The sequence below is a fragment of the Opisthorchis viverrini genome, assembly GCF_000715545.1.
Source record: "Opisthorchis viverrini unplaced genomic scaffold opera_v5_78, whole genome shotgun sequence".
NCBI classification, from domain to species: domain Eukaryota; kingdom Metazoa; phylum Platyhelminthes; class Trematoda; order Opisthorchiida; family Opisthorchiidae; genus Opisthorchis; species Opisthorchis viverrini.
In genome coordinates this window covers 89,709-103,546 of record NW_008751734.1, presented here as the reverse complement: position 1 = coordinate 103,546, position 13,838 = coordinate 89,709, and the positions used below count along the sequence as shown (strand labels likewise).

Sequence of the window (13,838 nt, the reverse complement as noted above, 5' to 3'; positions counted from 1 at the left end):
AGGCCGTGTATCGCGCATTCCGAACCACCTCTTGGCCAAGGGAGCTGTATAGCTGTACAGAACGAAAAACGTTTTTCGTTCTCAATTCAGAGTGGCGCAAGCAGAAAGTTAGCTTACCTTTGACCTGGCAGGATGATGTTGATAATGATTACTCAAGTTATGGACGGATATTTGGGTTACACTGGCGGACTTCTGATTGAGGGGCGTACTATTACTCGATGGTGGTAAGCACGCGCCCAGAGTTGTCAGACTCGGAGAACCATTGCTGGTCTTCATTAGCCCGTAAATTCCATCCTTCAATCTGCTACCTTGTAGACTTTTACGTCGAACGCCTCTTCAAACCTTGTGCTTCTAAAGACACTATACTTGGTTGATAATCAGTCAGCAGTTGATGCGTTTCGCCGAGCTCGGCGGTTGTTTCGGATTAGCAAAGGTACCACATGCCTACACTCTTTGGGGTATTAGATATAGGTAGCTATGAGTGTTTCACTTATCCTCACTGAGAAGACCATCGTGTGCTACGTTCGGCATGCCGAACACACCGTTCGTGCACTGCCTAACTACCTACGTTGCGGTTCTGCGAGGATTAGGAATGAATCAAGGAGAATGCTTCGTTGACAAAGACTGGGGGAATGGTCTTCCAGGAAAGCATATCAGTGTCAACAACTCCGGTCTTCCGTATTGTAAGTGTTCAGCGCAGCTATTACCAGGTGAAACAGGCGTGCGCTCTTTGATGTTCTGTGACGTTTCAAATTATTGCGCAGGAATGTATGTTGGCGTGTGCGCGTGAAAAATTTAGCTGGACGTGTACGTTTCACTCGTACTTGTCATAACTCGTTTCTTCTTACTACAGATTCTATCATAGCCCCGTCGTGCTTTCGTGTGAATGCATACACGAGGTCTGCACAGAGGCATTGATAAGAGCTTCTCATTCTAACCGACCGGGTCTGTAGTCTAAGTGCACTATCATTCCGCATGCAATGGACCCACTCGTGCCAAAATTTTCCCCCTATGAATTGGATTACACCACTGACATACAACAGAAGATGCGCGTTCCAGACAAAATCTCATACGATTCTGATAAGTCTATAATAGCAACCGAAGATGAACCAATCGCCTTACGGAACTATACGGTTGCCGACCTGGGTAAATCGTAGAATCCAAAGTTATTTTTCCTCTCAGTCTTAGATGTCAATAATCCCTCAGTGAAATCTCCGGGATTTAGTCCCGACCTTTTGAACAATTCGGATGTACGGGGTTCGACTTTCGCAAGGTGAGTGATGGTTATCTGCACTGCTACTTTCACTTTCAGTTGTTTAGTACCCATATGGCAAATTTTACATCCTCCGATCTTGTTTTCTAATGGCCGCTCTCTTTAGTGTTACTGCATCGCTCTAGATAGCACCTTACCGTACCATGCTGACAATGCAATCAATCTAACTATAGCCGGTTTATGGTCGTTTCTCGGCGCAGCCTTATAGTCTTTTGTTGATGAGGGCACCTCATAGTGACATTAGTCCCTACTGTTATAAACAGGTTGCTCGGGCGCAGCCTTTCGTCTTTTGTTGATGAGGACACCTCATAGTGACATTAGTCCCTACTGTTATAAACAGGTTGGTCATCATCTCCTTACACCGGTATCCAAAGGCAGTTGATAAAGGTGAGGAACCCCCGAACCGAAGCAAGGCTTCCGCTCAGAGTTTATGTGTGGTGATCCTAACTCACGTAGAATAGCATTGAATTTTCCTCCAAAGGCAAGCTATCTATACGTAGTAGCGAAAGACAAAGTTCGCTCACTGTCATTTCCGTTCTGTTGGTGGCTCGTCACTTGGATATAATCCCCAAGTTTCTCATTTAAACACCAAATTAATCTAAATTCACCGGCAGTCCATCGACAGTATCTTTTATATATTTGTTGTTTAAGCGGTGGCTTTTCAGTATGTGGAAGAACAGATTCATGCCGACTCGGGGGTGAGTCCGGATTTTGCAAATGTTCATCCATCAGCCTGTATAATGATCTGCAGACGAAGTCACTAAAGGGTGAATGCCGACAGAAAACATCATGAAAAGTTGTCAGACTTTGGAAAAGGTTTGGGACCGATTGAGAAGTCGTCGTTTCAGAAGAGCTTGATAAACAATCGGTAGTTTTTATTTGGGCAGTGTTTCGCTTTTGACACAAAAACTTCATCAGGCCAAGTGAGCAGGTCACCAAATTGGCCAGGTTATAAGGCAGACGGTGAACCAATCAGTAAGTCAATCCTCTTCGGATTTTCACACTAGATCCGTGTTGAGTGTCAATTAATGGCTCTTATCGGTTAGTGAAGTTGTCAAAATCTTGCTTTGGTGGATTGGGGGGGGGGGTCAAATCTAGTAATTATATTAAGAATTCGTATGACTTTGCCAACAAAGTAGCGGGGGTTACCGTTGAACCAGATGACATCCTGGTAAGTTTCGATGTCAATTCATTAAATACAAATGTGCCCAAAGAGACTCTTTAGAAATAGCTAAGCGACTGCTATTAGCGGACACCACCCTTTCAGAACGGACACAGCTCACGGTGGATGAAATAGTGGAAGGCATAAAAGCATGCCTGAACCTCCCCCACTTCGTTTTCGACAACGTGCTTTACAATCAAGAACAAGGTCTAGCAATGGGATCTCCAATATCCCCGATTTTGGCAAATATATTTATGGAAGAATTTGAACAGAGAGCTTTAGCCGGATTCCCATACCCACCTAAGATATTCTGGCGTTACGTAGATGACGCTTTTGTCGTGACGAAACGAGATAAGGTTAGTGAGTTTTACAAATATCCCAATGAATTGAGTCCACACATCAAATTTAGTGTGGAGTTAGAGTCAACCTCGGGTAAACTGGCCTTTTTAGATTGTATGACACATAAGGTCGGGAGAAAACTAAAGACCACAGTGTACGAGAAGCCAACCGACACTGGGGTAGTTTTAAACTACTCGTCCGCCCATCCGAAGTCAGTGTTTGCCAGTATTGCGTCATCAATGTTTAGGCGTGTAAGGGCCGTGTGCACAGAAGAAGCTGATCGGACAGCGGCCCAAATTGAGGTAAAGAACAAACTTCGGCGTAGTGGATATCCAGCCGGCTTGATTAGGCGTCAATTGCGAAGGGTGTTGGTACCGGCAGCGAAACCCAACAGGGAGTGGATCGGGACAGGTGTTATTCCATATAGATCAGGGACATCGGAGGTAATTCGAAGAATTCTAAACATGGCTAACATAAGAATAGCTTTCCAGGGGGGGGGGGTAACACTCTGCTCTCTGCACTGGTGCAATTGAAGGATCGCCTCCCGGTAAACAGAACCAGGGACTGTGTCTACAAAATTAAATGTAATGACTGTACCAAGGTTTACATAGGACAGACGGGACAGTGATGAGACTTTCGCCTGCGGCATATATTTTGGCCATATTTTGGCCCGACGAATTATCGGATATCAAGTGAAACTGAGCGTACGCGTCGACCGTGAAGCCTGGTGGACTTGGAATGGAAGAGGCCAGGAAGCCGGAAATGCCCGAAGATTATTTTAGTTGATCCGTGCAACCGGCCTTCGGAAACCACTTGTTAGTGAAACCATCAAGGATTGGTGTAAAGTGACCATTTTGAATAAAGAAGAACGCGTCAATCGGCAAGCCGAATATTTCGAACAGCAGTTCTCATGACCACCAGCTGCCACTCATCTGGAGCCTACAGCTGAAGTAGGACCCTGGACCGTGAACCTGGAGCACCCTAAGGCCTTGGAGCATTATGAGATACATGGCGTCAAAGCGATATATCCCTGCATCTCAAGGGGCATGTTTATCAGGCTACAGTACGGGCTGTTTCATTGTTTGATAAGCTAGATGCCTCAGTGGTTGGGGCGCGGATTTACTGACCGGAAGGTCCGTGGTTCGAACCCGACCTCTGCCTCTCGAATTCCCCTGTCTAGGCTTGGGCAACCTGGCAGTATCCAAGCCCTCGTGCTTCCTTTGGGTGGCATGGCAGTTAGGCACCGAAAGGGTGCTAAAGCTGAATGGTTGATTTTTTGATAAGTGTAACTGGGACATCTTCAAGTCTTCGACAGCCGTTGTCTCAGAAGTATAGCTCGTCTAGGCTGGTGTTAGCTAATCCGTAACGATCAATTAGAAAGCCAGTGTTCGGGTGTACAACGGATTTCCATCGACGAATGTGTCCAGCACCAGGAACTCTGCTAGTCAGACCGAGTATTGCGCATGCTAAACCATTGTTTACCAAACAGAGTGCTGTTTTCGTGCTCAGTGTAGAGTGGCGGAAGCAGTCCTTTGGCCTGGCAAATGTGTATAGAAAAGATTATTTAAAGTCTGGGTGCTGTTGGGACTACCCGCCTTCCAGGTTGGGGACCGCGTGATTCGCTCAGTGCTTGGTTGGAGACGCTGCACTTTAGGGCTGCCAGTCAGCGTCAATGTCGTTCTTGTTCTCGGTATTTATCCAAACTGTTTGAATGAGTGCTTGGATGTAAGCACCTCAGAATGATTGTGGTAGGCTAGCACCAAGTCGTTTACCCCATCAATTTTTTCACCGCACAATAAGACTTTCAAATAAACCATGGCTGTACGACAGGGAAATAATAAAATAAATAATAATAATCGTTCAACTGTAGCACCCTTCCGGTGCCTAGCTACCATGCCACCCGAAGGAAGCACGAGGGCTGGGATACTGTCAGGTTGCCCAAGCCTAGACAGGGGAAGTCGAGTGGCGGAGGTCGGGTTCGAACCGCGGACCTTCCGGTCAGTAACTTCGCGCTCTAACCACTTGAGCCATGTGGTCTGTATCACTGTTACCACATATTAGTTGCTCATGGTGATAATCGTGAGCTCGGTTCTTACTTTAGTCCTTGACGACTATCTCCTGAGATAGGATTAGTCCGCTTCAGATGTGTCTCGGATACACGCCGCCCAGGGGTAGCAATCGGCTGACAGGCCTACACAAGTTGCGTCCCAATGTTAGCCGAGTGACGGACTCCATAGACCATGTGGAGACCGAGTCGCTTCCTGTAAATCTTGGCAGTACTGAACCAGATCTTCGGTTGTCTTCCGATGCGTAGGGTCCAAATTTTCGTTTGTTAGCATCGTCGCTGCTCAGCAGATGTTTTCTGCAGGCTCCTAGGTTGAAGGAGGTGAGGTAGGTGCGATAGACCATGACGGGGTTTTAGGATTTCATCACTGGACACCTCCAGGAAGCGGACTCTCACTATCCACCAGGGGGGCGAGATGGCCCAAGTTGTTAGAGAGCGAATTTACTGACTGGAAGGTCCGTGGTTCGAATCCGACCTCTGCCTCTCGATTTCCCCTGTCTAGGCTTGGGCAATCTGGCAGTATCCCAGCCCTCTTGCAACCCTCGGGTGGCGTGGCAGCTAGGCACCGGAAGGGTGTTACACCAGAACGATTTCGATTTCGATGTCCATGTTAATCGGAATTGAATTGTTTGAATGTCCAATAACGAGGGCTTACATTTTCCAGGACTTACCTGCTTAATCGAAATTGAACTGTTTGAATGTCCAATAATGAGGGCTTACATTTTCCAGGACTTACCTGCATGTGGAAAATGGGACCACGCTGTATGAAGCGGGCAGGAGAGAGAGAGTGCATTCCAACCGGTTGAAATCCTTAGCCTCAGCACAAACCTGCCGCTGTTTCATCGTGAAGAGGTTTCGGAATTGGGCTACTTGCAGTCGTGATCTGAACGTGGCTGTGGGACATACTGGCACATGGAGAATACACTGATGCGGAATTTTTCAATGCCAAAATCAACTAGATGGCTGTTCTCATACAGGAAAACAAATGCACCGTTACTAAAGTATCATCCAGATTCGCATAACATGTATGGCATAGCAACTTCCAGTGGTTTCGAGTGAAGTAGCTGCGACTCGCTTAATTAGTTTGTCTACATTTAGTGTTACCACTTGCATTCGAGGGTTCTCCTTGCCAATGACTTCGATAGTGATGTGTGCAATCGCTGGTTGTCATGTGAGATACCACTGTCTTGTGTTTATCGATCTGGCTCTAATCGAAGCGGCTTGTTCTGTTATGTCTACTCTGTAGTAGTTTATGTGCTACATGTTGTGCTCTCATCTTTGACATGACAGCGGAATCGTTTTGCCTATCTTGCCCTTGATGGATATGGCGCCATCACTGTTGCTCAGTTCGCTTATTGGCTTTTCAGGACGTACCTGGTTTTCTCGGAGGTTTTCGGACCAAAACGTTTACTAATTCATCGAAGATCGATGGCTCTCCTGATAGACTATCTCTTGTAACCGCGCTCAACTGACAGTTATTTTGGCCTCCACAATTTACCCCTCCTATTCAGTGTCTGAACGTACCTCCTCAGTGATCTGACTAACTTCAGTAATCTGTTCGAGCATCAATTTGTTTGCAGCCAATTGCAATCTGCAAGATTCCAAGAGCTTTGGGCAGAAACAATATCATTCATTGGGCCCAGAGCTTGGTCTTGTTCACCAGGCCTTTACTGGTCATTGTAGCTTACTCCAAGAGTACAGGCCGGTATCGCACTTGTCATTTGAGACAGTATACCGGGTTGCAGCAGTTATTGAATGGAAAGTATCATTTTCCGTACTAGTTTGAATTCGTTCCCATGCGATCGGTGACAGACGAACCAGCGTATAAGGGACACGATAGGAACCTCACTGATAGATTTTTTATCGCTTCCCATGCCTTCCGATGGCATGATTCAACAACAAGCGGTTCAACGTTACACTAACGCGAGGTAACTAGTTATCGAAAGGCTGTCAACCCGCGGTTATTTTTTATGCTCAGCCGGTTTTGCTGGTATCCTTGCATCTTCGGAACTTGAGATAAGTCCCAGTTCGATACAAACTTTCGTCCTAGGTGAGCATTTTTGAGTTTTCTAACCCAGTGTTCATCTCACGCGTGCACCGGTTGTGACCTGACCATCTCTCTCGCTCCCTTCCTATGCAGAGCAAATGCTACGGCAGAATCTTGTGGGAGAGATGCACGCGCCGCAGCTAGTGCACATGCCATGTCTGTCTCCTCCCAGCCTGGGTCAGACCCCTCCGCTACCGTTTCCGCTAAGCCTTCCAACAAACGCCTGGAATCGCAAATATCGGACTTGCAAAAGCGCGTCGCTTCACTGGAATTTCAGCAAGGCCTAATCGGAACTGGTCTCACCCTTTACTTAGCCTTCCGCTTTGTTCGGTGGCTTTTGCGAACGATGGACTAGATGTGAATTATCATCTGTCGGTTATCCAACTACCTATCAGTTATGGTTTCATAGCTTCTCATTCCCTACGAGTGTAATTCCTCTCATTTGGTTGTACATAGACTTACTTACCAATTAAGAGCCACATAATTTCATACTTTCGGTTTCTGAACACATTCGCTTTTTCCCGATAGCTTTCGACGAGAATCATGCAGTAATCTGTATTAAGCCTGCAAATCAATACTTTTTTTCTGATGACTTGCTGTTCTTTGTGTCTTTTTCTGTTTTTGGGTGTTTTTTTGGGTTGCCAGAATAAAGTGGTTTCGACTAGTCCTTTTGCGACCTTGTGTCAATTGAAGTGCGCAACATCTATGCTTCTGTTATCATTTTCGGGTTCTACCTACGCGGTTGGCAACAATCTCCCCTAGGTCGACCTTGAACAGTTCGGATCCCTATTCGTTTTGATTTACCGCTTATTAACAACTACGTTGACGGTAGATCTTGCAGTGTGCAGTATTTGCCATCCTTGCACACGAAAGTGGACTTTTCTTCACCCTGCTTCCGTTCTTGCTGTCCGACACATGCTTTACTCAGCCGGTTGTGTTGCGCGTTACTCGTGAGCGAACCGGATTGATCCCTTCAATTTGACATCCAAAGTATCATACTGTCCCTCGATCCTTACAGAAAAACGGTTGCTAACATGCCACAGATATCGATCAGAGAAATATGTGACCGGATTCCAAAACCCTCAGTTACATGAAGCTACTCCCCCTTACTGAGACATATCAGATGGGTGTAAGACAGTTTGCGTTATGACAAAACGGCTTTTTCCGCCTTCTTTAGTGGCTTCAATGTCAGACTGAGGTTTCGGGTTTCCTTGGCATTAGAAGTATCTCATGAATTTTACTGCAGCGGAACTGAGGCGTCTTCAGGTGTTCGACAATCGTTGTCTCAGAACCATGCCTCGTGTGGGTTAGTGTCGGCGTATCCATAACGAGATAATTAGAAAGCGCGTTTTTGGTTGTGTAATGGGTACTTCCATTGAAGAATGTGTCCAGCACCAGAAGCTGTGTTGGTTGGGACATGTGTTACGTATGCCGAACCATCGTTTGCCGAANCATGCCGAACCATCGTTTGCCGAAGAGAGTACTATTTTCCATACCCAATTCGGAGTGGCGTAAACATCAAGGTGGCCAACCGTTGACTTGGCAGAGGAGGGTGAAGGAGATCACAAAACGCCTGGGTACTGTCGGTGCTACTCGCCTTCTAGGATGGGGGCCGCGTGGTCCTCACTGCGTGTGGTTGGAGACACTACAAGATATGGCTCCCAACCGATGTCAGTGGCGTTCTTGCTGTCAGTTTCTATCCCGATTGCCTGAGTGAATGTCTGGAGGTGTAGGCACCTCGGAATGATTGTGGTAAGCTAGCACTAAGTCCCTTCCCCGTCCGCCTTTACTCTTTTCTTTACAATAAGGCTTTCAAATAAATCGTGGTTGTACGGCAGTGAAGCATAGGTGTTGAACACTGATGTCATGCTGTCGATGATGATGATGACTGTTATGCTTAGTGGACTTTTTAGTAACTCAAAATTTCAGCGGACTGATACAGCAACAACGTAAACATACAGCTGTTATCTATTGACCTTCAGGATTTGGTTTACTATAGAAGGATTAGGCGTGGTGGGTAGTTGATGGTAATTCCACATCGTCTTGTATCAAACGCCTTCTTAAAGGCTACCAAGGTCAGCGTGCAGTGCCAGATTTACGGGTTCGAACAAGGTATGCCGCTGTTATGACGTACGTTTTGGTAGATGGTCTCTAGCGAATTTGGATTACTTATTCCATCGCTGTCGCATATAGGGGAAGGGTACTTTCCTTTAGTTTTGGGACGTCTAACGCTCTCATCAGCAGTTAAACACTGGTGTTTACTGTCGATGATGGCGATGCAATACATTAACTTGGCGCTCTACGTGCCCATCACATTACAGTGATCAACTGCGTCACCCTAGTCTTCGTCAAAGCTATCTGTGATTCGGATTTATTTTGCGTTTATTCCTGTGCAAAAGTGCTTGGAACTATTTGACGAGGCTTATGACGGTTTAGTACGATAGCTGGTCAGGTGATCTCGGTCAACATTCCCGTTTGTCACGCTCGTCGCAAACTTTCGTCACATATAGTACATGTATATATGTATGGTACATCTACATATGTACATGTAAAATGCTGGGTAAACAGGGACGAGAGGGTGGTGAGTTTGCTGTTGTTACCTGTGAACCGTTGGAGAGGGCACTTAACTCATTTGAAAACAACTTTAGTGGTTGCAAGCTTCACTGAATGGATTCCTTGCAAAACGATACGCAAGTTTCGAACCTTCATCCTGAGCACTACCATATCGTAGCAGAGCAGAACGACCTGGGGGGAGGATGCAGCCGACCCTAGTCTATCGCAGCAGGTACTTCTGGGTCTCTTTGTTTACAAGCAGTGGAATAAAAACAAGAACGCAGTTTGTGGCAGTGTACTCGGCCAAGTAGAGGAAGTATCACGACCGCATTCTGGAGGACTTCTTATACCACCACCAGCACTTTCTGCTTGCCCGCCATGTCACCGGAATCTGTTAACATCGCCAACAATGTTCTGGAATTATCAGACAGCGTGCATCCTAAAAGGAATCCGCGTGACGTGTTTTTTCAAGCTCCCATACTGTCCTTTTCCTTGACTGCATTCTCCTGTCAATACAGTCCTCATCGATTGGGCTGCCCGCCAGTCTTTATGGTTCATCACCCACCGTTACTATTTTTATCACTTTCAGAACTTATGGATGCCTCCGATCAGATTTACGAGTTTTTCAAACCGCTTAAAGAATCAGATGTCGCGTTGCGAAAATCGTTTCACAAACGGTTGTTGACTGCGGCGGTTTGCTTCGGCATTGTATCAGTCGTGTTTCTCATCCTGGGAGTCTCTCTGATGGGTGTCTATGGGTCCAAACGATACTCCGAGTGAGTCTTTATCCGTAGTGTTTTCAAGATATAGTTTGTCTTGTTTGCTGATGCACGTCTGGAGTCGAAAGTTTTATATTAAAATCCTAACAGTGATGAGTAAACTCAAGCCGAAGTTCTTCATGCCTGCAGAGACCTACCAATGTATAGGTTCAGTAGATGCGCTTGACTCAGTGAGCGCACTCATAACGAGTGATAGGGAAGTTTCATACACCGTGTGCGCCATTCTGTTAGACGCTTTCTCTCCGGGGGCGAGATGGCCCAAACTGGTTGGAGTGCGAATTTACTGGCCGCCGGGTCCATGGTTCTAACCCGACCTCTGCCTCTCGACTTCCCCTGTCTAGGCTTGGGCAACCTGGCAGTATCCCAACCCTCGTGCTTCCTTCTGGTGGCATGGCAGCTTGGCACCGGAAGGGTGTTACGGTGTTCGTACGACCGCATCGGTTACAACATCGTTGTACCGAAGGACGAACTAAAGAATTCCAGGATTTCTGGTCACATTGAAAATGTTAACGAATGTAGCATGCTTGCGTGTGTGTGTGTGTGTGCCTATTTCACCATGTTGTTTATGTACCATTTTTCTTGCTTTGTCTGATTCCCAGTGTAACTTCGACCGGTTTGTTCGCTTTCGGTTGTACGGCCTTCGTTTTCTGCCTCCCCACATTTGCTGTTGCTGGTCTACTAATCAAGGCACTTGTGGTCACAAAATCTGCAAATGATGAGGCGCGCCGTCGAAGACAATTCAGAGTGGACGAACTACTTACTGTGAGTTGTTTACAATGTGTGTGCGATGTAATGACTGGCGTGAGGAATTAGGATTTCTCTTTAGACGAAGTCATCATCAGCATCATCGTCAGCTGTAAGAACCGCGTACTTGTCGTACGATGTTTATAGCTGCCACATTTTCGTTCACCGATGACTCAGGGAAGTGTGGTAGGTAGCTGCGCATTGGAGGCGGGAGATGATAATTTAGCAAGTAAATACAGCACTGTAGGTGGACTGTTAAGTGGGGGAGCAGCGTCGTTCTTTGAGTTCTGACTGTAATTTCCTCGGTTTAACTCGCACATTCGGACAGCTTCGGTATTTAGACGGGTTGGAAGGGCTCATTTACAAGGTACGTGCAACTCTTGTATTTGTTTTTACTAAATTTAAACACATCGCCACGTAGAACATGGCGGTGCCTCCTGTGTGGGCCACCCATGAGCATGGTCGAGTTGGTCCCTTCTGCGAAAAGGTCCCTGTTCGGCCGGTCAACCAAATCCATAGTGACAGCCTTAGAATCCTCGGGCTAACTACTTGATTTTACCGGAAGCATATTATGTTCCTTTACTTGATCCTGTTTGAAATGTACTTCTGGCACAATCAACGAAATGACATTAGTTGAAACAAGATCTACGCGGCTCTTCCTGCGGTTCCTGAGCCACTCTGTTGTCACTTCACCGGCTCGTTTTCCTTTACGCTTCTGATCGGTCTGTCATCTACGATAAAGTGGTGAACCTAAGTTCACCAATAACCCTGTACTAGTGAATTTTTTGTCACATCCTTTTGATGCAATGCAATCCAACAGAATGGGACTAACTTTCACCCCTTGTGTCACGTACGCCCATGAAATGCACAGCCAAAATCCCCACTCAGTTGAAACTAGACTACATCGTCAGCGCTTCATTCTCTCTCCGTGCCTCAATTATCAAAATGACCGATTGGTATTTATCCCAAAAACAACTGGTTCGAAACTGCAGTAAACTTTTTGAAGACAGGTTAAACTTGGTTGGTATCTAATAGGAGAACGCGCTCCAAACGTAACCGGACTACACAACTGCCAATGGAATAACCTTTTGTCGTTGAGACAGATTTAGTTGGTTGTTCTTCCTTGAAAGATGAGTTATGTTTTTAGTATCACCTTTTGGCGCGCCTGGAGCTTTTCACGTCAGCTTCACAAGTAGCCCGTTTTCGGCTGCAGATGACACGCCTGTATGCGTCAGTGTTCAGTAGATCGATCAGCTGATTCGAACGTTCATTGGCTCTTTGGTTTGGCTCGGCGCATCAGGCTATCAATCGGCTATCCAGACTCGGGTTCACGGTATTAAGAAGGCATTAAGAAAACTATGGTCCATAACAGTATCATGAAGCTTGGAAGGGCGTTCTTAATAGAGTATTTTTTCTGCGTCTCTACCAGTGTGATTCTAGGATGCGTATACTGCGTCCTCCTAATGTACATCGAAGAAACAGGTTACAAAGACCCCTACATTCTTCGACGATGTTATCATTCTCACGTCGCTAATCGTTAACAACTTCACCATGGTAGACCAATATCCCAGGACATTTTCGACTGAACTAAAGTTTCCTCATGCCTTGTTCGTCCACTAATCTGAGTTGTTTATTTTGGTTAACAGTCACTTCTCTGTACTGATAGAACTGAGAGGTTCATAGTGTAACTAGAAAAATGGGACCAACTCCTCGACCTATACACTCATCTGCATACCGATTTGGTTTTCGCAGGAGACTTACCTGGAACTCAGCGGAATCTCTCGTTTATGATGTTCTCAGGCAACTGAATGTGGTGCACCATGCCGTCTCATGTTTCACTTGGTACAATATTCGAGATATCGCGAGTATATAGGGGGAGAGTTTTCAACAAACCTTTGAGTAGTGTTCAGTTCACGTTACGTTATACATCTGATGATTTCTTCCCTAGCTATTGAGTGTAGACTCGGACCTGTTGAGCAAAGGTCTAAGAAGGCGTTACTCCTCCTTGGGTCACTGACTAGTTCGTGTTCGCTCCCACTTCCTCGTTGTCTTTTGCTGTTTGAACAGTACTCTTCATACTCCTTATAGGTTGATTACCCGAAAATGCCTAGTCGGGTTTTGACTCCTCCACCGGAATACGAGCCTACCGGAGCAGCGAACGAACGAACAGTCAGAGTGGTTATATCACGCAGTGATGCAGAGAGCGATGGAGAAAGGGAATGTGGCCAAATACCTCCACCTCCGGGCTACCTACNATGTATCCGTTTTTCCATCTGTCGGTTTTCAATAGGGTTAAGCGCATGATAAGACAATATCCGACTGTACGATCCTACGGAACTCTCCCAGTTTGGGACGTTCTGGGATGGGGTACTGGACCTATTCAAGACGACGCATCCTACTTTCAGTCCTTAACATTTTGTCCTCTACTCTAACCATTACCTCGTTGCCGTTACCTTGTACCATCCGTATGCTTTCTTTTGTCTGGCACTACGCAACTGCACTATCCGAAACTGTTGTGGCATCGTGCTGTACTCGTGTACAGTCTTAAACCTTTGTCATCATCACCAGTCTGAATGAAACCTTACTCTTAGTTTGTCTGAGTAGAATGAACTTCAAATAGACGATCGCGCTGGAGATATAAGACACTTGTTGAAAGCTGCGCGCTGACGATGTCTCCTCAAATGATAGCGAGATGTTTGCAAACCACTTACCAAGTTGGGCAAACAGATCAATGGCCACCTGATCAAAAAGACACTTTCTGACCGTTCGGCAGCGAATCTCCCTCAGAATTACGATTCCCACCCATCATCATCATCATCATCATCATCATCATCATCATCATCATCATCATCATCATCATCATCATCATCATCATC

At 46.1% G+C, this 13,838-nt stretch overlaps 2 protein-coding genes across 2 annotated transcripts in view; both read left to right on the top strand.

Annotated features, from left to right (window-relative positions):
• Positions 1-980: 980 nt before the first annotated feature.
• T265_04605 (hypothetical protein) lies at positions 981-8,197 on the top strand (the record flags this gene model as incomplete). Its single annotated transcript, XM_009169387.1, has 4 exons — positions 981-1,146; positions 1,183-1,273; positions 5,246-5,412; positions 8,133-8,197. 4 exons carry the CDS (start codon positions 981-983, stop codon positions 8,195-8,197), a joined length of 489 nt encoding a protein of 162 aa, XP_009167651.1.
• A 406-nt stretch (positions 8,198-8,603) lies between these two features.
• The window catches only part of T265_04604 (hypothetical protein), a gene marked incomplete at both ends in the record, with an annotated part of 15,899 nt that continues 10,664 nt past the window's right edge, over positions 8,604-13,838 (top strand). Inside the window, 4 exons of the mRNA XM_009169386.1 lie at positions 8,604-8,613; positions 10,029-10,215; positions 10,818-10,980; positions 13,051-13,183. Of these exons, the coding sequence (XP_009167650.1) occupies positions 8,604-8,613; positions 10,029-10,215; positions 10,818-10,980; positions 13,051-13,183 (493 nt within the window). The remainder of the gene's footprint in view (positions 8,614-10,028; positions 10,216-10,817; positions 10,981-13,050; positions 13,184-13,838) is intronic.